Here is a 27,069-nt window from a genome sequence, read left to right as displayed (position 1 = left end):
GGCCGGGATGTCTTTGTGCAAGCTTTAATTAACATATTTCTCTATATTGATCAAAATGAATTTTGAAGTTAGGTTTGGACGAGTAATATTACGTATAGACTTATAATCGTAGAGTAGGTAAGTATCATGTAATCGTTTTGAATAAAAGTATGATTCATTATTAAAAAATTAATTTTTTTCATGTGAGTCCTTTATTTATTTAATTTTTTCAAAATGATTGTGCAGCATTTGCGTATTCATAACTGTAACTATCATTTCTTTTTTTTATATTATTATTGTTTTGAGATTTGAAAAAATTAAATTATTTATTATATTTTATGTGAAAATTAATAAAAATTATAATAATGAGATGAAATAAAATGAGGTGAGATAGATCAAACTGTGCATGATGTATTTGGCATGATGTATCTATTGGTCTTGGTTACAACTCTTGACACACTTGTTTGGTGGATGCATGGTTTATTGGGTGTGGTGTAATCCACAGGATAGAATAAAACATAATTTGTTTTTTTTTTTTAAACAAACAAAACAAAAACTGAATTTAAAAATGGCTGTTAACATTACTTGGGAGGATTGTCAGGATGGAGAAAAAAAAGAGATTGACTATATATCAGCCTATACTCTCCACACATTTTATGTAATATTATTATTATTATTTTCCTTTTGTTTTTTAATCTACAAGGTTAAGTGTACTGCGGCTGCAGCGTATAGTAGGCTACTGTGAATATTTTTTGAAAAAAAAATTATCAATCTATTCTTTCAAGGATGATGCTACAGTTTTCACTGGGCTCTCGTTGGGTGTTTCCGTTAGAGTTGTAATATGTATTTATATGTATTTTTTTAAAGTTGTTTTTTATATAGATTTTTTTAATATATTAAAAAATAAATTAAATTAAAAATATTATTAAAAATATTTTCTTAATTAAAAAGTAAAAAAAAAAATTATTAAAAAATACTTTCTTAATCACGAAGTAAAATAAAAAATCATAAAAAAATATTTTTTATTTTACTTCATGATTAAGAAAATATTATTTAATAATATTATGAATTTTTTATTTTTTAAAAATATTTAAAATTATTAAAAAAATTTATATAAAAAAATTAAAAAATACACATAATAAAACAAACTAAAGCTCCAGCATTTTCCTTTAATTAATTAATTTACAGCCTTTTGGAGCTGTGAAATTTGCTGTCTTCATGTTGAGACGTTTGGATTCGAAGATGACTTAAGATGATTTGAGATGAGCTGAGATGAGCTGAGATGGATTGTGAATAGTAATGAGATGAGTTGTGAATAGTAGTGAGATTTATGAGTTAAAGTTGCTGAATAGTAGTGAGATGAGCTGAGATGAGTTGAGATGAGCTGAGATCACTTACGAATCCAAACGAGAATCTTTAAAGCTGCTGAGTCAGTTTAGCAGGAATTAATTAACTGGAATGCCCATATACGTCTTGCTTCATATAGTAATAATATTTTAATATCCTTTTTCTTAGCCTACGTTTTTTTTTTTTTTTTTAAATATATTTAGTATTTTTCATATTATATAGATAACTTGATCTTCACCGGCATATATATATATATATATATATATATATATATAAAAGATTAAAGTTATTATTTACTCTCACATTTCATATTTATAATTTTTTTATAAGATATATATAAAAGTATTTTTTATAGAGTATGAGAATATTTTTTTTATAAAATGTGGAATGTGAGATGATAAATAATGATTAATAAAAAAAAATTCATATATATATATATATATATATATTTTACAGTAATTATTCCTGGCTCGATCCCCCCATACATTGTAGATCACATGGATTTGATCTATCTTCTTGCATGCTTTGCGTATTCCGGTAGTACTGCAGCATGCATAAAACCTGAAAACTAATTGGCCAACCCTTTTGTTGTGAACTCTGCTATTTGTATTTGTTATATATGGATGACCTCTCTTTCCTCTCCTGATTAAACCCCCACATAATCACATATACATTCAGTCAGGTACTACTGATCATCTCTTTCTGCTGCTGCAAGTTTCAGCTGCAGCTAATTAATTTTTAAGTTGGGGTTTTCATTCACAAATATGAAAGGTATTATTTCTCTTTTCTACAGTTGCATCATGAAATGTACTGTTTTTTGCTCATACTGATTAATGTTTTCTTCTGCAAATGTGGTTCCATTAGCATATATATATATATATATATATATATAGTTCCATGTACATTATTATATCATGATTAATAAAGAACAAGAAAGCAATAGGATTTTGTAACAAAATAAATGTTCGCTGTGACATTTTCATGATCTTTAATTTGTCTGATTCCATATTTCAATATTCATGCACATGATATGCATGTATATATATATATATATATATGCATATACATATACGTTTGAATATTAAATTGAGTTGAGTTAAGTTGAGTTGAGATGATAAAATATTGTTAAAATATTATTTTTTAATATTATTATTATTTTGAGATTTAAAAAAGTTAAATTGTTTATTATATTTTGTGTTGAGATTTTAAAAAGTTGTAATAATGAATTGAGATAAGTTAAAGAGGTTTAGTAACCAAACGAAGCAATTCCTCCAAATGCTAGGATGCTAACGCTAGCTGGATTCAATTCTTCTCTCTCTCTAAATGAGAGTCTAGCCTATAGCTAAGATAATTAGCTTGGCCAAAGACTGTAATACCTCTTGTGTTTTTACAGATAAAATGAAATAAATTAAAATAAAATTAAAAATTAAAAATTAAATAAAATATTATTAGAATATAAATGAAAGTCTAGCCTATAGTTAAGACAATTAGCTCGGATAGCAAGTGTAATGCCTCTTATGTTTTCGTAGATAAGATAAGATAAATTAAAATAAAAGTTAGAATTTGAATAAAATATTGTTAGAATATATTTTTAATATTATTTTTATTTTATGATTTGAAAAGTTAAATTATTTATTTTATTTTATGTGAGAATTTGATAAAATTGTAATAATTAGATTAAATAAAAATAATTGTAAAAACAAACAAGACCTTAGAAGCATGCAAGAGACAAGATGTTTATCTCATCATCATGATCATTATCTTTTTATTTTATTATTATTATAGGAAAACATTTGCATTCCATATTGAAACCAACAAATAATTACAAATAAAATTTATCTAGCCAAATAGCATGGCTTACATGACACTCTACCACCATACTTCAATATTAGTAATGTTCCAAGCATTTTTTGCAAGTCTGTGGGCTGCCTCATTAACCCATCTGTTCATATGTTATGTTTTGCATTCTTTAAAACATTGCCTCAATATTTTTGTTGAAAAATTCTATATACTATACTACCATCCCACTTTCATCTCATTAAATATGATATAGCACATTTATCACTATTAAATAATCATTTATTACATATTTTTTATCATTTAATGATGATGAATATGTCACATACTACTTAGTATGATCAAAATAGGATTAGAGTGTGGTATATAACAATGTTATAATAACATTACTCATTTTTGTTTCATGCACAAGTGTTCTTTGAGGGATGTAATTAAGAATCACTATCATTCTGAATTTCTTCAACCATCATCAGACAATCACTCTCTAGGATCATATTTTTGATTCTCAATCCTCTTATCATAACCAAGATTTCGATGGATTCTGGTTTTGGGACTTCCTCCTCCACCTTGCTAGCAACCATCACCACATCAAACTTTCATTTGTCTGGTAATTCAAGTAAAAGTTCTAGTTATATAAGGAGTATAGCTAACTTTATTTATTTATTTATTTATTTTAAAAGAAATATTTTTATTTATCAACAAAGACTACAATAATGATGCAATACAAGATGGGATATCCTCAAGATCAACGAGGATATCACCAACATTGAGTGCATCTTTAGCTAGGCAATGAGCCAAATTGTTGCAAATTCTATGAATCAAATTAACAGTGGACGAATCAAATCTCTTCATCACTTGTTGAACATCATGAACAGTAGTTAGCTTGATTATGTATATAGAATCTAATTTTCTATTTTATATTATCTTCTTTGGAATTAAATTATCGGCATTAAACCCTTTTTTAGAGTTTAATTAGGTGGATTAATAAATAAATTGTAATGAATGTACGTATGTACGTACGTACGAAGGAGACATTTTATGTTAGGATTCATGCAAAAGAAGACATTAGACTTGAAAGACCCTATATATCGTACATACTCTGTTGCCTCATGCTTTTTGCACCGCCCATTGCTTGTTTGATCTATATATTATATTATAATGGAGTAGTTGGAAATTATGAATTCTTTTTCTCGCCGATCATTAATTATTATATATAGATCTCACGCTACATGTTTTATATATTTTAATATTATTTTTTATTTTATTTTTATTAAACTAATTGAATTATTCTATTTATTATTTATACACTACATTATAATTTTTTATAGAAAAAATAAAAAATATTAAAATAAATATAGTGTGTGATGTGTGAGGATGATAAATAAAATTATTCTTATTATATATTCATCATCTCATATTTTAAAGTCTTCGTTTGGATTCGAAATTGATTTCAAGTCATCAATCTCATCTAATTATTATAATTATTTTAAATTTTTACATAAAATATAATAAACAATTCAACTTTTTCAAATTTTAAAATAATAATAATATTCTAATATTCTAATAATATTTTATTTAACTTTCATATTTTATCTCAACTCATCTCACTATCCAAATCTCACTTAATTCTTTTTTTTTTTCACCAATATCTCTTATTTCTTCCTTTTTTTAAAAAAAAAACTTGATACATATATATATATATGTATATATATAGAAAAAATCTATTCATCATTTATTTTTTTATCATCCTCTCATCATCTCATAATGTAGTATTAGATAATAAGTTCACAAATGAAATATAATAAATAATCTTTAATCATCTAATGTCACATTTTAAAATAATAAAATAATAATGAGAATTGAGATAATGAATAATATTACTTCTATATATTATATATATCATAAGAAAATAAAACTTGATCGATATTATTGCGTAAGAAATTAATTAAGTTTCAGCAAAATCTCATGCATGATCTGTCTTCTTTCCCAATCTTGAAGCAACTTGTTGCGTTTAGGTAATGTTGTATTTGCTTGGAGGCCACGTTGATCCATTAAATCAAGGTCCAGCTGTTGAGATCGTACGTCAAACATTGGTCCAAACTGTATGATATATATATATATATATATATATATATATGCTGTCACTTCTTTACCTTTTGACTATCCAAGCTGGAGTACTACTCCTTGATATACGTGTCATATTTATATGAATCTAATTTTTTCTGAGCGACCTTTTTCCTTTTTTTTCCTTTTTCTTTTTCAATTTTGTTACTTTTTTTGGGGGGGAGTTTATGCCAATGGAGTAAAACTGAAGTATAAATTAAAAAAGTTGAAAAGCCATGAAAGACGGTGGTCTCTTTTGCTCGACACAAAAGAAACCCTGCAGTTGATTAATTTGATCATCTTTATCATATGGAACATGCATGCACAATGAATGAATGATCTTGTGCTAACTTTATTATTATTTATTTATTTATATATTAATAAAAAAAATGTTTAGAGAAAGAGAAATAATATATATATATATATATATACTTCTTAATCATGATCAATTAATTGACATAAGTTTTCGACCCACCAAGTTTAGAGTCAATCTTTCAAATGGTAGGTAACATATAAATAAATATGCATGATATTTGGTAATTGCAAAAATCTATTTACAAAATTATTTATTCATACATCAAATTAATATAATATTTACTATAAGAAAATTGTTTATTTGTGACCTAGAGCATTCTCATTAGATTGGCCAAATCCATCTTTAAAATTTAGCTAATATCACACTTTTTTACATTTATCTATTCCATTTAAATTCAATCTCCACATTGGATTAGCCATTCACTCTCTATATAATAATAAAATATTATTAAATTAATAATTTTTTTATTTAATTTATTTGTATAACATTTTATAATTCTATTAATTTAATATTAATAATAATTACATTCTAATTAAATTAATATTAAAAAATCATATTTTCAAACGTCATTTAATGCTAATAAAAAAATTGAGATTAGACTTAATTGAAGTGAGAAATTATTATTTTAATATTTGGTGAACCAATTGTGATTCTCTATATTTGGCTAATCACTGTAGTAGAAATTCAAATTATTTTGGAAATGACCAATCCAATATAGAGCCTTTTTAGTACAAATTATCTAAATTTTAGCTAATCTCTTCATTTGGCAAAGTCAATAAAAATGCTCTGAAATGAATTTATTTTCGTCGTAAATAGTTATTATCGTCATAAATAATCCATTATAAATTCTAATTTTTTTTAAATAAGTCACATCAATGAGTTAAAAAATGTTCATATTTTAGTTTTTTTTAATAATTATACAACAAATAATATATTTACTATAAAAAGGAATAGAAGTGTGGATAAATCTTAATCCAATATATCAAATTTACTTTATAATAATAAAATAAATTTTATAATTTAATATACTATATATATATATAGGGTGATGCTACAGCCCCCGCTAGGAGCTCCCGCTGGGGGCTGTAGGATTATTTTATATATTTTTTATTTAAATAATTTTTTATATAGATTTTTTAATATTTTTTAATATTTTAAAAAATAATAAATTTAAAATATTATTAAGAAAATATTTTTTTAATCAGAAAGTAAAAAAATATATATTTTCTTAATTACGAAGTAAAATAAAAAATATTTTTTTATAATTTTTTATTTTACTTCATAATTAAGAAAGTATTTTTGATAATATTATGATTTTTTTAAATATTTAAAATAGACATGCTACAGCTTCGCTGGGTTCTTGTTGGGCTTAATATGTACTCTTTTATGTGTATTTTTTTAATTTATTTTTTATATAAATTTTTTTTACACTTTTAAAAAATAAAATAAATTTAAAATATCATTAAAAAACACTTTCTTAATCAGAAAGTAAAAAAAATTATTAAAAAATACTTCCTTAATCACGAAGTAAAATAAATATTATTTTTTATTCTATTTCTTGATTAAAAAAATATTTTTAATAATATTATAATTTTTATTTTATTTTTTAAAATATTTAAAATTATTAATAATATTTATATTAAAAAAACTAAAATAAATAGATAAAAAAATGTTACATATCCAGCGGGAGCCCCCAGCCGGACATGTAGCATTTTCCATATATATATATATATATATCAAATTATATCAACTTATAATTTTTTTTTCTTTTGTAAAATATCTGGATATAGATCGGATGTCATTGCAAATCTTGCGAGTCAAGTAATTGTGAGCAAAAGTTATTGGTCCAAAGGGCCAAACGATGGGGACATGCATGAAGTGCCTCTCTCTCTCTCTCTATATGGCAGCTCATGCAACTTGCAAGCAAGCAAGCAACTACTTCTTGCTTTAGTTAAAAGCTAAACCGTATCAGTTTATCTTTTGCAATGCTAATAATATATGCCTCCCATCAGCCCCACAAATCTCAAAACTTTGTGGCTCCCACTTCCTTGATTAGCTTGTTTTGATTGGTTAATCAACGGACATCATTGCCCAAATCATTTTTTGGGTCAAACTTGGTTTTTTTTTGGTCAAACTTAGTGTAGGTCCTACTCCCAGTTATTCCTCTCTCTCTACCTGTGTGCTTAATTTCTTTATAGTTTCGTTTTTTTATCGGCAGCAAACGCACAGCACTTGAAAAGCATTAATGTGGTAGTCCCGAAGCATCTTCAGTCCTTATTCCGACATCATATCCAACCATGATAATATATTACTGTTGTTGTGATTGTTTTTTCCATGTCTTTGTAATACCAAAGAGTAATGTATCGTTTAGATTTAGAAATGAGTTAATATGATTTTAGATGATTAAAATAAAATTTTATTAAAATATTATTTATTATTATTATTATTATTATTATTTTAAAATTAAAAAAATTAAATTATTTATTATATTTTATGTAAAAATTTTAAAAAATTATAATAATGTGATAAGTTAAAATACTTTAGATAAGTTTCTAATAAAAACCGGGAGAAAAGGCAGGTACTTACAAGATAACGTGACACAACCATGCAAGTCTTTGAGAAGTTATTTAATATTTGCATGGGAAAAATGGAGATTGAGACCGCCAAGGACTCCGGTCTTGTTTACAAAATCTCGTTAATATTATATGCAAAAAGAAACTTATTCCCAAAGCCCACCACCCTTTCTCTCTCTCTCTCTCTCTCTCTATCTCTCTCCCTCTCTGTACGTCTTTTGTTAGTTTTGTAATCCGAAGGAAAGCAAAGCAAAGCATCTCTGCTGTCGCACACCGCGTTATTCTGTTGCTTTCCCTTGTAAGCATTAGCCTTTCCTTTGCTTGGAATTCAGCTGCTGCTTTTTATCTCATTTAGTTTATTACAACTAAAAATGTCGGTTTTGATCTTTCTGGGCAAAAACCAACCTAAAGTTTGGAATCTCTGCCGAGGCATAGGCATTAACGTGGTCAGATAGGTGATGCATGTTGTTGTTTTCATTTCTGGGTTTTTGTAATTACACCCCGCTTTGCCTTTCTGGAATTGGTTTTCCATGAGCGTGTGAATATCTGGTGGTTTGATGATTGGATTGTTGGTTTTGAGCATTTGAACTTCACTTAACTCGTTCGTTTTTCTATTTACTTTTATGATTGTTTCAGTAAATACTAAACGGTTTCCTGAAGATTTTTCCCGATAAAAACTACTCTTCCTTCTGGTTTCTGGATTTCATTTTCTTCAATTTCGTTTGCCAATCTTGTTGTTTTTAACTTTCTTCATTTCTGTGGTACTCTGAGTTTGACAAGAAACTCTCCCTCTGTTTTTTGTTTTCTCAAAAATTGTTCAAGTTCCAATTTTTTTTACTCCATTCCTGTCGTATACAGTTTCTTTTTCTTCAAACTTCCCTTTCATTTCCTTCCCAGCGCGAGTGTTTGGAAAGAGTGGCCTGTCATTTACAATCAAATTGAGTGAATGATTCGAGGAGGAAAATTAACGCCATGAGTTTTTTAACAGGATCCTCAAAAGATAGTTGGCACCCAGTCATGTCTTCTGATACAACAACGCCAAGTTACTGGCTGAACTGGAGGCTCTTGCTTTGTTCCACATGGCTCCTAGTTTCGACTGTTTTTGCATTCATTCTGATATGGAAAAACGAAGGTTTCCCCAAACGCCCTAGCGGAGAAACCCAGCAAGAAGAAGCAGGAACTTTATATGAGGATGAAACTTGGAGGCCATGTTTGAAAGGGATCCACCCTGCATGGCTGCTGGCATTCAGAGTTGTTGGTTTCTTTGTGCTCTTAGTATTGCTTATTTTCACTGCTTTGGCAGATGGAGGAGGCATATTTTACTTCTATACTCAGTAAGCTGTTCTTTCTTTATGAGATTGTTTCAAACTTTGAAAATAATTGCATAATAATAGGCTTAGGATTTTGAATTTATGTAATTATAAACATTTTTCAGAACTTTCTGTTCATTCTATATTTGTCTTGTGTTATATGAAATGAAAGGAAGAGTCTGTTTGCATTTTCTCGGATCATTTGCATTGAAATTAGTATAATAAGGATTTTTCCAAGTGAAGTATGATATGCAAACAACTGGAAGTGTGTTTCTTTCAATGTGAGTCCGCATATGCCCAAAGTTGGCCAAGAATCAACTTAGATGTTCATTCTGTTCTGAGTCTCTGTGTCATTCCAATTTTAGTTAATCTTGTGACTGTAAAGACCATGTAATTCAATGATGGGTTTTTTTTTTTTTTTTTGTTCTGAACAGGTGGACTTTTACGTTAATCACCATTTACTTTGGGGTATGTGTTGCATCTTCAGAGAGCCTTCTCCCAAATTATTTTTCAGTTATATGATTCACTCTTCTCTCCATTTATATCAATTCCTGAATCGCTTTCTTATTTATGTATGCTACTTGTTTATGATTTCAATTTCCATGAGTAGCTCGGATCATTGCTCTCCATGCATGGTTGTTACCAACACCATAAGAAAGCTAGCGGTGACAGGGTTGATAATGTAGAGGTAGATACAGAGCTAGGTACTTGTGATGCTACTCCGCATGGAGAAAGTTCTAAAATGTCCAACCCATCCAAAAGCTCAGGACATCATGAACAAGGTCATCTACGCAGACCTGCAGGCATCTGGGGTTATGTCTTTCAAATCATTTTCCAGGTAATTTATTCAAAAATCAGTTGCTGAAAATTAAAAATACAGTGCCTTTACATTTCTTGGCTATGCACACTTTTTACATCTTCTCTGTCTCTTATTACCTGCTAGCGCTTCTGACAGCAAATCCAAGCTTTCGCAACTATCTAATTGCAGAATTAGTAATTGGTGGGATGGATATTGAGCTGAATTGAGTTTTTTATAAATAGTAGTGAGTTGAGAAGGGAGAGTGAGTTTTGTGGAGTCCACCTAAGATGAGTTTAAATGTGTTTGAATGTTAAGATGAGTTTAGATTTATTTATGGGAAGTTGAAAAAGGTTGTGGGTCTCACGTATAAAGAAGTGTTGAATTGAAAAAGATTGTAAGTTTCACATGCAAAGAGATTTTGAATTGAGATGAATTTAGTAATTTAAGAGTTGGGTGTTTGGATATTAGACTTGGCTTAAAATTAGACTGAACTGAGTTGAACTCAAATGAGTTTAACATCCAAACGGGGCCGAAAGTTATATAAATAAATGAATGTTTAAGCCATGTCCAATTGAGGCAAGAGGCTCAAAAGCAGGGCTGTTTATTTAAGGAATTCCTTTAACTTGCCAGTTGAAATGGTTCTATGGTCCTTCTTATGTGATATTACAAACGGGAATAGCTTTGGGTTGAACAAGGGAAGCACCACATAGATTGGAGTTGAAGCTTTATAAATATGGAATACTGTGCTTTTTGCCTCTTATATTAAAGAAATGAATGTAATACATTCTTTTTCTTCCATACACTATTTTGACATTTTCTTACTCTTCTCAACAGATGAATGCAGGTGCTGTCATGCTCACAGATAGCGTTTTTTGGTTTATTATTGTTCCATTTCTTTTGATCAGAGATTACGAGCTAAACTTTGTAAGTATAAAGAGCTTCAATATAGTTCTTCATAATAATTAGTTTATGATTGTATCCAAAAAATACTTCTTCTCAAGTAATTTTTAAGGTGGGATGGTCAACTTGAAGCAGGAACTGTGTGGAGTGGTTGTATTTCACTTCACATTAGAAATCATCTTATCCTCCTTTGGATTAAGCCCAGAATCTATTGCAAGGTTAATGTTGTAGGAACCCAAAAGATCAAACAATTAATTAAAACAGAGATTTTTTTTTTTTTTAAGAAGAGGACGGTACCTCAATTTTATTGATAGCCCTCACTTATGGTGGAGAAAAACCGTGGTTACAACTAGAAACCGGACGGAGACCTGATCTGGTGTTCCATAAGCTAAATGGTTTAAAACTCTGGAAGATGATCATTCTTTCATTGTATCTTCCTAACATAGGACTCCTCTCTTCCCCCTTCCATACTGTTGAAACTATTGATCTAACAGCCCTTTTTTTTTTCTTGTTTCTGCAGTTGGTTATAAGTATGCACACAATCAATGCTGTTTTCCTGCTTGGTGATACAGCTCTGAATTGCTTGGTATGTTATTGTAATCATTGAAATCCACTACTCGTTTTCCAATCCTCTTCATGAAAATATATCTCATCATAAATTCTTTTTCCTTTTCAGCGGTTTCCTTGGTTTCGAATGGGATATTTCTGCCTATGGACAGTTGTTTATGTCATTTTCCAGTGGATAGTTCACGCTTGTGTTAAACTTTGGTAAATCCTCATCTGTGATCTTCATTAACCCAAAAACTATTATTTGTTTATCATCTAATATTTAACCTTTTTTTTTCCTTGAAAAAACAGGTGGCCATATCCATTTCTGGACTTGTCATCTCCCTATGCTCCACTGTGGTATGTGGTCTTAATCCCCTTCTGGTGTTCCCACAGAATCTTTTCCCAAAATTTCATTTAACCAGAAAGTTTGTATAAAACAGTCCTTGCATACAAAGTTGAGGCATCTTGAATCCATAACCCATAAATTTTTTGTAATTTCCTTGTATCTCAAGTCATTCTGTCAGAAGTTGGCACCTAATAAAGTAAACAAAAACCACTTTTACGTACTCTTTGCGCGCTCTACTAATGTGATTGGCTGCATCACTTTTTTTTTAATATAAAATAATTATTTTGACCAATCATATCAGTAGAGTGCGCAAGGATAATGCAAAAGTGACTATATATAATAGAACTCTAAAGTAAATGCTATGTTAAACAGACTGGTGGTTCTTCAGCATTATTATCCAAATACTTTTAGTGGGTCCGATTCTTGAGATTAATGCTTTTTACCTCCTTTACATGCGATTATTATCATGTTAATTCACAAGAAAAATCCAAATTTACCAAGGAAAAAATATTTTCTTTTTTCTGTCCCAAGAAACATGTTCTCCTTCCTCATATTTTTTTCCCAATATTTTTTAGTATAGGTAATGTCCCAACTCCCCAAGTAACTACCAAAATCTCGATTATTTTTAGTGCTAGCATGTATCCGGATGATTTTGATTAAGCAGTAAAACCATTAGTTATTTCAGATATATTTGAGCAAATTGGCTAACTCCCTTTTATGCTGTTCTGGAATTTGAAGGTACTTCTCGGTGGCACTAATGCATATCCCATGCTATGGCATCTTTGCTCTGATTATGAAGCTGAAACACTTTGTGCTGTCAACGAAGTTCCCCCAGTCCTATCAGTGCATGAGATGACTTGGAAAAAGAGACTTTATGAAGCAACAACAAGCTCTAAATTCTCTACAAAATCGTAAAATTCCTTCATAGGAGACACAAAAACATATCAGAGACAACATTGATTAATGTCTTAAAACTAATTCTTCATTATAGATAGATACACAAATGGTCAAACAAGGTAGTATTAGTTTGTTCATGTATTCATTCCATGAGGAGTGGCATAGATGTAAGAACAGATAGCTATTGAAAGAAATTCATCGAGGAATACTTTTCTCCTCAAAACTCTCCTTTTACATGCATTCTAGCATTGATTCTTGTGTTAATCATTTTGCAAGTTTTTCTATGTGAGAATGGTTGCCAAATGCCACCCAGCAAGTTCAAACTAAACACAAACTATTTGCAGCTGAAAAGAAAATCCCAGCCAGTGAAGCTCAGAATCATATTGAAAGTAGTGATATTTTTAGTCTAATATCTCTTTTGGGTGTTCAAAAAAATTGAATAAATAACCACTTTAGATCAAAAGTGGCTGAAAGGGATGCTTGTTGTAACATGATCAATATGCCATCTGTAATAATTTATACTTCCCCAACTCCAAAATAGTTTTAAAATAGACCTGCATTTTATTTTCAGATAAAGAAAAATAAATAAATAAAGGAGCGAAGAAAGCAAAGAAAATTAAATAGAAAAAATATGATAAATAACAAAAATGCCATTCAAATTCAAAAGAAGAGAACGAGAAAACAAATTAAAATAACATAAATGCTGTTATAATTTTAAAAAAAAAATACATAAATGCAACCTGGATTCAAAGCTATAAAATGCAGTCTAGAAAAAATCTATCCATATTCAAAAATCACATAAATGCCATATAACACATTGCACAACGGAATACAAAAATGTCTAAAACTGTACGAAACGAGCCAGAATTATGAACAAAGATGTATCGGCCATATAGCGAGGAGAGCTCCCTTTGTCTACAAAACATTGCCTATTACAGATGCAACTAATAGCCAAGTAAGAAAGAGAAAAAATTCTCACCTTAGCTACAACAATACGTGGGCTAAGCCAACACTCAATTATTGAATATATACCCATAGGCACAACAAATGACCTTGTTGTTTTCAGATCAAGTACAATAATGGATGATACAAATGCAATTACAGGTGATCACAGAGAAGTACTTGGCAAGGAACCCATTAATATTACATTATCACCGTCTTTATGCTCCATCTTTTCTGGTTTTGCCTTTGCAAACAGTCCAGAGAACAAGCCTGCAGATAGCCCAGAATTGGATCTCCTCCCCAGCAAGCCCAAAGCTCTACTACCCTCACCACCGGGCCTGTAGTTTACACCCTCTTCCACCCTAATTTGGACCCCACAAGAGCAGTATGTGAGCTTTTCGAAGCAGGGCTTATGGAATAACGATTTGCAAGATGTACACCTTTCAACCTCGGCTTCCTGTTGATTATTTTGCAGGTCAAGCAAAACCACTCTCAAGTTCCATTAAGAGAAAGTCAATTTGGAAAACATATACAGAGAAACAAATAAGCATAAAATAGATGTATAGTTTGACAGTGATGGTGCCCACTGAATCCGCTAACCGATGGGCCATAACCTGAGCATGACTTCGTCTATGGAAGAGTTAACATAAGAAATATCATACAGTACTCATTTTCAAACACAGACGTAAAGACAGTAAAATCATGCAAAATTAATTTGTGGTATATTGTACAGAAGCCCACCTGAAATGGAAAAATGAGAGCAGAAGGATCGTTACAAGCTTGTCGAGCACCACAGGGGACTCCTACATCACAGCAGATGAGGCACTGCTCTGTAATGTGCTCCATGATTTTGTTTGAGACAGTTTCCACCATCACAGGTAACGCTGCCATAAGAATTAATAGATTAGGACTGCATAGAGACATATTTGAAAGGAAAATATACTAAGGGTGTAGAACAAGGCCCCATTTTTTTCTGGTCCGGTCCGAAACCCGGAATCCGGGTGGATCCGGGCAGTTTTCCGCCCGGATTAAACCCAGGCAGGTTAAGAGAGAGAGAGAGAGTACCCGCCCTGTTCCGGTTACGGATCCATATTTTAACCCGGTTTCCATAACCGGCTGCTTTTTTTAAAAAAATACTGGTTTTGATTCAAAACGGCATCGTTTTCCATTAGCAACGGCGTCGTTTTGCTCATGGAAAACAACACCATTTTACACCCATGAGATTTAATCCTCATTCCCTCGACTTTCATTCTTGTTTCAGTCTCTGCGTTTTTGGCAAACGAAGTCGAACTGTCACAGGACCTTTCTGAAACGGTGAAACCCTAGCCCTGCCGTCACCTCTCTGCCTCTCATTTCACTGGTTTTGTTCCGTCCGGTGTTGCCGTTTGCCCCATCTCTCTCTCTCAACTCCGAAACCTACAGTATGTTCATCTATCCACTCGGTTTATATAGATTTGAGGAAGTGGGTTGCTTTGCATGTGAAATGCTCTTCTGAATCTTTGTGTCCTGAGCCTTTAAAATTTTGCTAAGCCAACCCATAATGTGTAGTGGACTAGTGGTCAATGAAATGTAATCTGTAACTCGGTCTCTTCTGGGTAGGACAAAAAGATGGATGGAAGTCACGAAGTTTCAAGAGAGAGACTATTTGGATGGAAAGAGTGGTAGAACGGAAAGCTTAGTATACGGAGTTCTGTGCAATTTAAAAGTCACATGGATTTATTCATATCTGCACAGAAATTGTGTTTGCCACTTTGCATCACAGAGAGACAAATTACGCTACAGTAATGAATCTATTGATAAGAAACCAAAAAAAACCATTCTTCTTGGTCAGTTCAATCTTGTTGTCTACATTAACTAAATGATAGTAGTAAATTCCTAATTTCCTAGCAACCATTACAAGCGAAATATTTTAGAGTTACATATACATACATTTTCCTTCACTTATTTAAAAAAGGGCTTCCTCAGAAGTCTTTCATTAGATGCCATCATGCCACTTGCCTGCTAGCATGCAGGTTGGGTAGCTTTCTGCCTGGTAGTTAGGCATCAAACATTTTGGAGGAGAGTGAGAGTGGGCAGCCACTAACCTGTTTAAGTACATACAGACAAATTGTGGGATGATATCTCTAATATTGAAGTTTATAGCTTGTGGTGATAGTTCAAGGAATAAGACATCTTTTGGACTTGGTGATACATCTGCTGCATGTTTGTTTTTCTAATGTAGGACCTCAATGTTTGCCATGATTATTCTATTTTGATCATTAACACAAATACATTTGAGAAAAAGATGTCAACTGCAATGCGTTTGATTGAACCATGGCCAATAAATGAAAAAGAAAATATGAGTTTTTTTCATAAATATATTATATTACTCATCTGAAAAATTGTTGTTATGAAACTATAATTTTAGGCTCAGATTGTTCTCTGTTTTATCTATCCTGTTTCTTTCACTGTGACTAATGCAAAATATATTTATACATCAGTTTACATTTCACTGTCCTGATATCTTTCCATAACAATGCTGAAGCATATACATTATTTTTTATGTTTAAAACAGATGGAAGGTGATTGGTGATTTTAGTGGTAGTGTTGGTGAACCAACGCCTATTTCATTGGACATGGAGGAAAATACTAGTCCTTTAGTGCCTTCCTCTATGAATACCCCAAACCCCACACCATCTCTCCCCCCAAAGTCAAAAAGAGCCATCTACCAACCAATCTCATGTATAGAATCATTTTACAAGGGCTGAACATGTTGATCCCATTGCATCTAAAGCTCAATGCAATTATTGCTTCAAGATTTATGGATGCCATTATAAAAATGGTACTTCATCAATGTCACACCACCTAAGATATGTTTATCCAAACTCTCCCATTAGAGAGAATAAAAACCTTGGGAAGGATAAATCACCATCACACACTAGAGTTAGGATGAATGGTAAAGGATCTAGCCCTCAAGTGTTTGGACAATATGATCGTGAAAAGTTAAAGGCGATGATTCTAATTTGTTTATCCAGTGTGAGTTGCCATTCAAGGTTATAGAGCATTCGGCATTTGTTAAACTTTTGGGTTATTTAGGGCCTAGACACACCTTGTCATCCATTACCAACTTCCAAAAAGAGTGTATTGGTCTATACAAGGAGGAGAAACAAAGGTTGAAGGCATTGTTGAGCAATTAAAGAGTTTGTTTGACCACCGATATATGGATATCGATGCAAAACAAGAATTATATTAGTGTTACATGTCATTATATTGATTAAAGTTGGGTATTATACAAAAAAATTATAATGTTTTTCAAGATTTTTAATCATAGGGGTGAGACATTTGCTTGGATGTTAGAGTCTTGCTTGGTGGATTGGGAGATTAATCGCCTTTGTACGATCACTGTAGATAATGCCTCCTTTAATGATGTTTTTATTGATCATGTGAGGATGAACATAAGAGATAAGGATTTCACAATTTTGGGAGGCGAGTTCATACATGTGCGATGTGCTGCACATATTTTAAACCTCATTATATGTGATGATTTAAAAATTATTCATGATGTTGCAAATAAGATTAGAGAAGTCTGATTTACTTATAAAAAAAATAAGATTATAGCAGCAATAAGATTTGTGAGGTCCTCACCGATAAGGCTTGATATGTTTAAAACATGTGCAAATGAACTGAATATTGTGTGTGAAAAAATAGTGTGTCTAGATGTTCCTACTAGATGGAACTCAACATACCTAATGCTTAGTATTATTGAAAAATACGAAAGAGCTTTTGTGCTAATAGGAGTGAAGGAGTGTAACGCCCCAATGGAAGATCCAAACCACATGGCCTATACTACAAAATGACTAGTCAATGATACAATTGGAGCCCCATTGGAACCTTAAAAAGAGCAAGAACTTCTCCTTCCCAAGTAATGTGAGATCTCATACACCACCTACCCTTATCCATATCATATGGGGTATCACAATCTACCCTCCTTAAATTCCCAATGTCATCGTCAGGCCTGTCCATTATAGGTGGCACGGCTCAAGTCCCACATTTCTAGTTGGGATATTCTTTGATACCATTTGTAACGCCCCAATGGAAGACCCAAACCACATGGCCTATATTCCAAAATGACTAATCAATGATACAATTGGAGCCCCATTGGAACCTTATAAAGAGCAAGAATTTCTCCTTCCCAAGCAATGTGGGATCTTATACACCACATAACCTTATCCATATCATATGGGGTATCACAATGAGTCACAGCTTTTGGCACCTCCGTTTGAAGATTGGCAAATGGCTCGTATTTTTATTAAGTTTCTAAAAATTTTTTATGATGTCACTTTGAAAATCTCTGGCTCATTGTATGTGATCTCTAATATGTTATTTCAACAAATTTGTACAATTGAGAACACTTTGAACAAAATGGGTCAAAGTGAGGATGATATGTTGATGAGGATGGCTTCTACTATGAAACCTAAGTTTGATAAATATTGAGGGAACACGGATAGAATGAACATGATTGTTTATGTAGATTTTGTCCTTGACCCTCAATATAAGATTACAGCCTTGTCATATTGGTTAAAAATGTGCAAAGGGGATGAATGCAGAGATAGAATTGAGGCCAATGTAAGATTGCTCATGAATCTTTTGATTGAGCAATACCACAAGTTTCATGGGCTAGATAGTGGAAGATCAAATATAGCCCATAGAAGTTTCTCAAGTATTATTGGTGATGACCTAAACTGTGAAGATTTTAATACAGCTCTAGAGCAATATCTTGAGAAGCAAAATAGTTCGGTACTTAGCACGGACATTGATAGGTATTTGTCAGATGTGATTGAACCAAAAGTACCCGAGTTTGATATCTTGGATTGGTGGAAGAAGAACTCATTTAGATATCCCATCCTTGCGAAGATCGCACGTAATGTATTGGTCATCCTTATTTCCATCGTCGCATCCGAGTTCGCATTCAACACCTGTGGACGTGTAATAGACCCATACCGAAGCTCATTAGCGCCGGAGACTGTCCAAGCACTAATCTGCACGCAAAATTGGTTGACTTATGAACCACTTAGTTCTTGGGAGGTGGAGGAGCATGTAGAACGCATTGATATCGAAGGTAAACACTTTTATTTGTTAAGTTTAATTTTTTATTACTAATTTATCCATTTAACTTAACCTCTACATTTTTTTCTACTTAAGGTAACCATCTTCCTTCAACTTCAGCAACTTAAGCAACTTCAACTTCAACTTAACCCTCTTCTTAAGGTTCCCTTTATTTTTGTAATAATTCATTGGAATTGATATTGTGCTTAAGAATTTTCACATATATGAAACTCCTTTGTAAATTTAATATTTGTAGTATGAGCCAGTCATGGAACATGAATCTAAGAGTGCTCCTAGAAGAAAGATGAGACTTTTTCTTGGTGATATAGACCCAAGAACTAAAGTTGTAAGACAATAATTATTGTAGTGTCTTTGTGAGGTTTTGTTTCAAGTTTAATTCTCTTGTTCTTTTTGACTTATTGTTTCTAATCATTATAGTTTTCATTTTTCTGTTGTAATTGATGTTGTTAGTAGCTTATGGAGACTCAGTCCAGTAGAAAATTTCCCAAAATGGCATCACCAGATCAAGGTGAAAGAAATCAATTTTTCCCCCCAATTCCAGATTCAATATGTGAAGACTAATGCATTTTGTTCTTTGTAAATTTATGTTTTGCATTGTGATGTAACCACAATATTATTTATTTTGCATTTTTATTTATTTTTTTGTTTAATTTTTTTTTTATAAAAATCTTTTAATAAGTGCTTAAATTATTTTTAAAAAAAAATCTGGGCAATTTAAGCATATCAGATTTTTTTTAAAAAAATACAAGTGCTATAAAAACATTTTTTTAAGTTTAGTCTTCTTTAAAAAAAAAAAAAAAGTAATAACAACCCGGATTATAGTGCAAAATCCGGGTTTATAGTGAACAATCCGGATTATAGTGAAAAATCTGGATTTATATATTGAATCCGGTTATCCGCCCAGATTTTTTCCGGATTAGTCCGGGCGGATAACCGCCTGGATTTTACCATCTGGATCCCATTATGGCTGGATATCCAGATATCCGGATGCACACCCCTAAAATATACTATTGTCTTTCTGATAAAAGAAAATATACCAGGCCAATATTAAATGTGCTCAGCAGATCATCAGCACATGAAAAACTTCAAGCCTTGAATCCTCTAGTAGGATCTTTTCTTTTTTCTGTGAGGCCAGAGTTATTTCATCCTCAGAAAAGATGCTATGACAACAAATAATTGTCATTTTCCAAACGTGTATCATGCCGCTCTTACCAAAGGCAGCAATTGGTGCTACCATGCCGACCTTTACTAAAAGGTACACCAACTTACTGGAAAATGTAATTAATTACACCTCATCGGTTGCATGGGCACGTATTTCTCAGGCTATGTTTCCATACCACACCAAGATTTAATCCAGAAGCAGTACAAGCAGACACCTTCACACATAAGGACATAAAAATTTTCAAACTTCCAAAGAAAACAAGAGTCAACCCTAAATTGATGATACGAAGCTAACCTGCAAAGGCCCCTCTGGAAAGATCAATGAGGTCTCTAAGTGCAAAAAAGTCATTGCTTTCAAGAAGGTATCTTCGAGACCCAAGTCCTTTGTTGATGGTCCTACGAAATGGACAACGAACATATGGAAGCATGGTTCCTATTTTTTTCCTGACACCCATAACATGAAGCAGGGCTGGGATCTTTGAGAATAGGAGAGGATTAACCGCACTAACACAAAGCATGGGCTGCAAGATAAAACTCATTATGGACATATATCAAGGTCCCCAATAAAGTTAAGTTGAAAATGAAAGATTAACTTGATTATAAAATGTGTGAAGAAAAACAGACTAAAAAAATTTATCATGCATGTCAGTACACTTCCTGTGTACTTCTCACTTTTTCTTAATAAGATTATTGTAACATAATATATTATAATGCGTGTCCCTGACGAAATACACAGCAAGTGCATAACAACATTTAGTCAAGCAACATAGGACTATAACTCGTTATTTATTTACTACCTTTTCCCTATAACATTTTCTCACAGAGCCATTTCAGGAAAGAAGAAAAAAATCCTGGAATGAGATAGATATACAACCTCGTCATGATATTTGAGCCTAACCTGGTCAGGTGTGTGGAAACTCTAAGGAGGGAGGAGAGAGAGAGAGAGAGATGACAAGGGAAAGGCAAGATATTAAGATTAATTGTCAATTCTAATAGATCTTGGAAAATCTAAAAGAAGCCTGCTTTCAATATCAATTATGAACTTGTCTACAGCAATTTTTTTCCCTTTGCCTACAAAAAGAAGGCATTAGAGTTGGAGATAAGGACATCGCACAACTAGGTGCTACATACACGCAGTTATATCTGTGCTCACTGTTAAATATGATAACAGGATTTATATAAAATAGAAGTCTTGCTTTTTGCTAATTTTTTAAAGAGCAAATGAACAAAATACTCTCTAAATGCTTCTTACACATTAGATCTCCACTAATTTACATGCATTAAGAAGCTAAAGGTAACAACGTTCCAAACCATAAAGAATGAGTCAGTCTCCAAATTACCTGATCATGAATAGAATCCAGATACGATTTAGCCAATTGAGAAACTGGATATAGGGTAAAATCCCAATGATGCAAAACTCTGGCTGGTAAGACTGCAGTCTCATTTGTATGGCATGAAGAGCAATATAATTGACCACTGTATTCACAAAGTCGAGGCTTGCCCCAACCAAACGTCTGTACAAAGTCTCTCATCAGAGTCTTCCCATCATCAAAATGTTTGTGGCATCCAGCACATGTATAATGTTGTGCTTCTAGCATCTGTTTCATAGATTTGTAGGGATGAATTTCAACAATAAGTGATATGGTCTCCCCTAATGTGGAAATGGTTTCTGTGTCTTCCCTTCTAGCAAGAGATGTAGACTGGGACACCAGCGTATTTGACAGGGGAGAGCTCGGAAGTGAATCTTGTGAGGACAAAAACAAAGCCAATGCACTTGGGGTACGGGAAAATAACCTGGAATGGAGAACTGAGCGTAAACAATCTTGAATAAGAACACTTCTCTCTGATATAACATTAGGAGATGCATTCCCAAAAATCTTTCTGGATTCCTTTTCTACAGAAGACCAGGGAGAAGGTAGAATCCAGCCTTGATCAGCAAATAATGTTTTCAATTGACGATATAGAGTATAAAAATCACGGTATCGCCGTTCAACCTCCCATTGATCCTTGCCACTCCACACTCTTATTTTATACACGGTGTATTCCTTCACTCCAACCAGTCTTTCACTAAGGGAGATATCTCCCTTCTTCTGTCTTGCACCAACCACTTCAACCCCATCAATTCTCACTGAGTGATGAATGAGTGGGTAAGAATCATCTATACCAGAAGTAGAAGCAGTTGACCCTCCATCTCTTAAAGGTAGAGACAGCTGTGACTGAAACATCGTATTATCATGAGAGAATCTAGCCTCAGGAGTCTTGCCAGAGTCAAGTAAGATTTCTTCCATTTCATGAACAACCTCATCATAGAATTCATTTATATCAAGATTGTCTGCCTGCGGAAATAGAACAAAACATAAGAATAACCAGATTAACCGTTAACTTTGAAGGACCATACACAAAGGATTCCTCGCAGAAAAATTTAAGACTGCCATAGCACATACCCACAGATGGTAGTCAATCAACTATACAAGTGCACAAGCAACATGACGAATCAACTAAGATATATAATCAGTATACATTACAACCTTAGCAAGCCAGAATGTCAACTAGATTCCAGGAACCAAGTTCCGAAACCAGAACAAACAAGTGAAGCAAAGTTTTGGTTCAGTTCTAAATTCCGGGTTCCAGCATCAATTTTGTGCGTTTTATTAAAATATCTCTAAATATTGATGAATTTCCCATTATCACCTAAATGACTATGTGAATGTGATTTTTAAGACTTACCCATCAAAAAAGAAATTAGGGGATGCTTCGGGGATGAAATGAGATGAGAATTTTATGAATAGTAGTGAAATGGTTTGAGTTAAGATGTTTATTGGATTTTGGAAAAGGAGAGAGAAAAAAGTTGAATAAAAAATATTATAAAGTTCAAATATTGTTAGAATATTATTTTTTATTTGAAATTTGAAAAAGTAGTATTATTTTTTGTGTTTTGTTTGGAAGTTTGGGGAATTTGTAATAATTAGGTAATGATTAAATGAAAAAGTTGAAGATTTTGAAATTAAAATGTGTTTGTGTTTGAGTGAGGTTTGTGAAGAAAACTATGAGAAATTTTGAGATGAGATGAGATAGAGGGTTTCCCAAACATGCCCTTAATCTTTAAAACTTAAATCTGTACGCATTTTTTTTTTATATAAGTAAATCTGTATGCATATTGAAGTTTCCAGAACAAAATGACATAAGAACCTAAACGGTTTAGTCTTTCAATCATAAACTAGACAAAGTTATAACACAAATTACCAAATCTAGTTCTTTAGCTGCCAAAAATACAACTGCAGAGCAATTAATCACTGACCTGAAGTGGTGTGGGACGACCATCAGAAAGATCAGCCGAAACAGGAGGATTGGAAACTATCTTCATCTTATTTTCAGACACTGATGAAATTAACATATTCTTGTGATCTTCAAATAATTCGGTGTTTATGTTTTTAGGGGAAACAGTTGAGCAGGAACCACATTGATTAGTTGTAATATCAAAGAGGTCCAAATTTTCTTTTGAATTCCCCAAATCTCGATTTTCTAAAACTTGGCGGTCGTCAATGCCAATAACTTCATCAGTTTTAGTAAAGTGATGCCCCCTTTCCATGCCACTATCCACAATGTTCAAAGCCATCTCCACAGGTACTTCTTCTGCAGGTTGCTTCAGCTCCATTTGTAAGACAGTGCTTGCAAAACATTCAGATTTGTCAGCCGCTCGAACTTGATTGTTGGTAACAGTAGTGTCTCTCAGATCTTGATCTGGTTCATTGAAATTGGAAGAACCAGTAAGAATCACGGAAGTATTTTTTGTATATCCACCCAATCCGTCAACACCTTGAACTTGATAACTGGTTTCAACATGGTCCCTCACATCTTCTATTTGCTCTGCTTCAGCCAAATTTGAAGCATCATTTGGGGTCAGAGAACAGATATCAATATCATTATCCAATGCATAATCACCTTCATCTTGTTTCTTGGCCAAAGGCATGTCTGCCACAACTTGTCCTTGGTCCATTTGATCAGTACTTGGAACCCCGACGAATAATTCATAATTTGAATTCTGAAGGTTTCCCTCGACTTTAGGTATATGTTCTTTCTGGTCCTGGACTGCATCCAGTGTGAAAGAAACCTGTGTACCTCCCTCCATTTCTTGCACGAAATCATCCCAATCTTCCGAACCAAATGCCACAGATGAGTTCATGAGCAATGGATTTTCATTCTCCACTTTTGCTTCCCGAACATGATGCATGTTTCTCTGAACAAATAAATCATCCTTGCACTCATCATCTGTACCATAATTATACATCAAATCTTCACCCTCCGAATGCTCATATCTTGATGATGTTCCCTCTTCTTCCCTCCCTGTAGCCCTTCCCTCAAACTGAAAATCAGGTAGCAAACTCGACCCATCATAGCAACTACCATCCCCTTCACCAACAGACCTAGATGAAGAACCTACTCCAACTCTGTCCCTATACAGGTTCCCTTCAACGCTACCTTGAAATACTCCTAACTTACCATCTTCTCTGGACCCTATAGAATCTTCATCATCGTCTTCACTACGTCCACCTTCAACCGAATCATCATTGAACCCCACAACTGACCCACTTGCAACCCCCAAAGCTATCATTTCGTGTGAAATGTCAAGTTCCCCAGTATCATACAATTCCAACGTCCTACTAGCTCCACTCTTTAACGCCTCTTCATCTACCATATTTACTTCGCAAAATTCAACAGTTCTATCTCCTGAACCTTCATCACCGAGACCAGAAAGTCTTGGGTCCTCTTGATCCCTATCAAACCTCCCTCCCAAACTAAAATTCTCTAAACCACTATCACTCCTCATAGACCCAGACAACTCGGACTCCACGCAGTCATTAAACACGGAGATTGTGCTACACATGCTCGGGGTGCCCATTACCGAGTTGGCGCTACAATAGCGCTCGAAATCCGACTCTCCACATGACGAATACCGCGACGGAGACGGAGATACGGGTGAGGTATCGCCTCCACCGTCCGATTTCGGTTGGGGGAAAGAATCGGACGGGTCAACAGAGGCAGCCTTGGCAGGGGCCCCACGAGTCCCCTCCCCATTGATCATCGGGGAACTCGGTAAATCAGAAATTAATGATTGAAAAGTAATGGAATTGGAGTTGAAAAGTGAGGGAATCAAACCTACATAGGATCGACGGCCCTGACGTGATTTGGTCGAGGATGGATAGCCCCTCCCGCATACAATTGAAATGCAATAACGATCGTTGAAGGAAAATATAGAGGATTTTGGAATCAGCTGGAAGGAATTTGAGAATGAGGGGTATTTGGAATGACTAGAAAAGGAAGGAAGAAGAGTAGGAGGAAAACGAACCTCGATAGTTCGATATATATGTGGAGACCGATCGGGTGCGCTGACCTCTGAGCCCTGGCGCTGTGGACAGAGAAAGTGATACACAAGTCAAATTCTAATTAAAGTGAAACGGTGAGTTTTTGCCACTTTGGGAGTGCGCTGCAGTCCCAACTGTAAGAAGAATTTCTCATTAAAAAATCGTTAATGTTTTTAATTTTAATTCTTTAACTATTTTTAAATAGAAATTAATCCAAAATATGAACAACAAAATTAAATTAATATGAGTTGCGTTATGAGTCTTAAAAAAAATATTTAAATAATATTAAAAGCTATTTAACAAAAAAAAAATTGTTTAGATGTTACATATTAAAATATTTTTTAATCTCAAATAAGTTAAAAATTACGTTTGAAAAAAAAAATTATTTTAATATTTTTCTTTACACGAATTTTTCTAAATAACACAAAATATTGTTTAAATTTTAAAAAAATAGTCAATTGACGAAAATATTCATATAACTTTCAAACTTTTAAGGATGTGATCAAAATTTAAAAAAAAAAAATCAAATGATCGTCATTTCTACTTTAGAAATTACTTTTTTAATTTATTTTCAAACAAATGTAACATGTTGAAAGTGCATATAATTACCAAATAATAAATAATTTTTTAACAATAGAACTTATTACTTAATATCTAAATTATAAGCCCTAAAATTATAAGCTATATTTCTTACCGCAATCACAAATATGCACGTAATATAAGAGTAAAACATATACCATAATTTTTTTTCCCAACAGTTTTTCATTTTTCTTTCTTTTTCTAATCAATAATTTTATTAAAATTAAAAATACAAAAGGAGGGAATGGGAGAACCCAACAGAAATCATATTGCAATAGATATAGTATGAACATAAAAAGCATAAAAAAGGAAATAATATCCAACAAATTGGATTTGAGACTGTATCCCTTGACTAAGGCCCCGTTTGGATGCCCATATGAGATACTACGGCAAGACTCGTCTGCCTATCCAAACAGTAAGTGGGTTATTTTTATTTCATCTCCGTGTTTTGAAATTAATAATTGATATAAACAATAAAAAGTTAACTAAACATTGCAAAACTAACATAAATAGTAAATGAATAGTGCCAAATTGACATAAAAAGTAAATAAACAGTATAAAACTGACATAAATAATAAAAAATTTAGTGAACAGTGCAAAAGTACTATTTTCTTATTCGATCCCGTAGTCCTCTTTTCTTTTTTCCATCTCATTTTGAGACCATTCTTCATCCCTGTTCACGCCTCTTTCGCTCTGCTGAAGTCCACCATTTGAATTTTTGGTAGAAATAGAGTAATTTTGATAATTTCGGCAAATATTAAAAATATATATTTTGAGATATAAACTTATTTACGATATATTTTTTAATTAATTATAATATATATATTTTTAATATATTCATAACTATTACCAATAATTATAAAATGATTTTCAATCATTAGTGGGATCCACTTATTTATCAAATCTCAAATCTCAAAAAGTAAAAACTATCTCATCTCATCTTACTATTTAAACAAATATTTTTTTACAAACTATCTCATCTCATCTTAGATAAAAAATATT

At 32.5% G+C, this 27,069-nt stretch overlaps 2 protein-coding genes across 4 annotated transcripts; one reads left to right on the top strand and one right to left on the bottom strand.

The window, feature by feature from the left end:
- The first annotated feature begins 1,965 nt into the window (after positions 1–1,965).
- LOC108991452 lies at positions 1,966–13,145 on the top strand. 3 transcript variants are annotated; one of them, XM_018965694.2, is made up of 9 exons: positions 1,966–2,097; positions 9,104–9,449; positions 9,860–9,893; positions 10,036–10,263; positions 11,059–11,148; positions 11,645–11,710; positions 11,801–11,892; positions 11,983–12,030; positions 12,758–13,145. In XM_018965694.2, the coding sequence occupies exons 1-9, from the start codon at positions 2,091–2,093 to the stop codon at positions 12,873–12,875; spliced, it is 1,029 nt and encodes a 342-aa protein (XP_018821239.1). In that variant the 5' UTR covers positions 1,966–2,090; the 3' UTR covers positions 12,876–13,145. The 3 variants fall into 3 exon arrangements, with proteins under 3 accessions (XP_018821239.1, XP_018821241.1, XP_018821240.1); XM_018965696.2 differs by lacking the exon at positions 1,966–2,097 and adding an exon at positions 8,275–8,413; XM_018965695.2 differs by lacking the exon at positions 1,966–2,097 and adding an exon at positions 8,466–8,570.
- A 557-nt stretch (positions 13,146–13,702) lies between these two features.
- LOC108991471 lies at positions 13,703–25,508 on the bottom strand. Its single transcript, XM_018965724.2, has 5 exons — positions 23,424–25,508; positions 21,466–22,461; positions 20,421–20,646; positions 14,600–14,742; positions 13,703–14,315 (listed from the first exon to the last, which is right to left on the bottom strand). The coding sequence occupies exons 1-5, from the start codon at positions 25,206–25,208 to the stop codon at positions 14,025–14,027; spliced, it is 3,441 nt and encodes a 1,146-aa protein (XP_018821269.1). The 5' UTR covers positions 25,209–25,508; the 3' UTR covers positions 13,703–14,024.
- Between the last annotated feature and the right edge of the window lie 1,561 nt (positions 25,509–27,069).

This window comes from Juglans regia, chromosome 2 (genome assembly GCF_001411555.2).
Source record: "Juglans regia cultivar Chandler chromosome 2, Walnut 2.0, whole genome shotgun sequence".
Taxonomy (NCBI): domain Eukaryota; kingdom Viridiplantae; phylum Streptophyta; class Magnoliopsida; order Fagales; family Juglandaceae; genus Juglans; species Juglans regia.
The sequence above is the reverse complement of the archived record's forward strand: the minus strand, read 5'-3'. Positions and strand labels throughout refer to the sequence as shown.

What these genes read in the sequence shown, in the direction of transcription:
- LOC108991452 (XM_018965694.2), top strand. An exon ending in ATACAGCTCTGAATTGCTTG is followed by an intron (nt 11,711 to 11,800) that starts GTATGTTATTGT and finishes TTTCCTTTTCAG; the next exon opens with CGGTTTCCTTGGTTTCGAAT. An exon ending in TCTCCCTATGCTCCACTGTG is followed by an intron (nt 12,031 to 12,757) that starts GTATGTGGTCTT and finishes TGGAATTTGAAG; the next exon opens with GTACTTCTCGGTGGCACTAA.
- LOC108991471 (XM_018965724.2), bottom strand. Translation starts at nt 25,208, where the DNA reads ATGATCAATGGGGAGGGGACTCGTGGGGCCCCTGCCAAGGCTGCCTCT. An exon ending in TTCCAGAGGGGCCTTTGCAG is followed by an intron (nt 14,743 to 20,420) that starts GTTAGCTTCGTA and finishes TTCTTATGGCAG; the next exon opens with CGTTACCTGTGATGGTGGAA. An exon ending in CTCTCATTTTTCCATTTCAG is followed by an intron (nt 14,316 to 14,599) that starts GTGGGCTTCTGT and finishes AATAATCAACAG; the next exon opens with GAAGCCGAGGTTGAAAGGTG.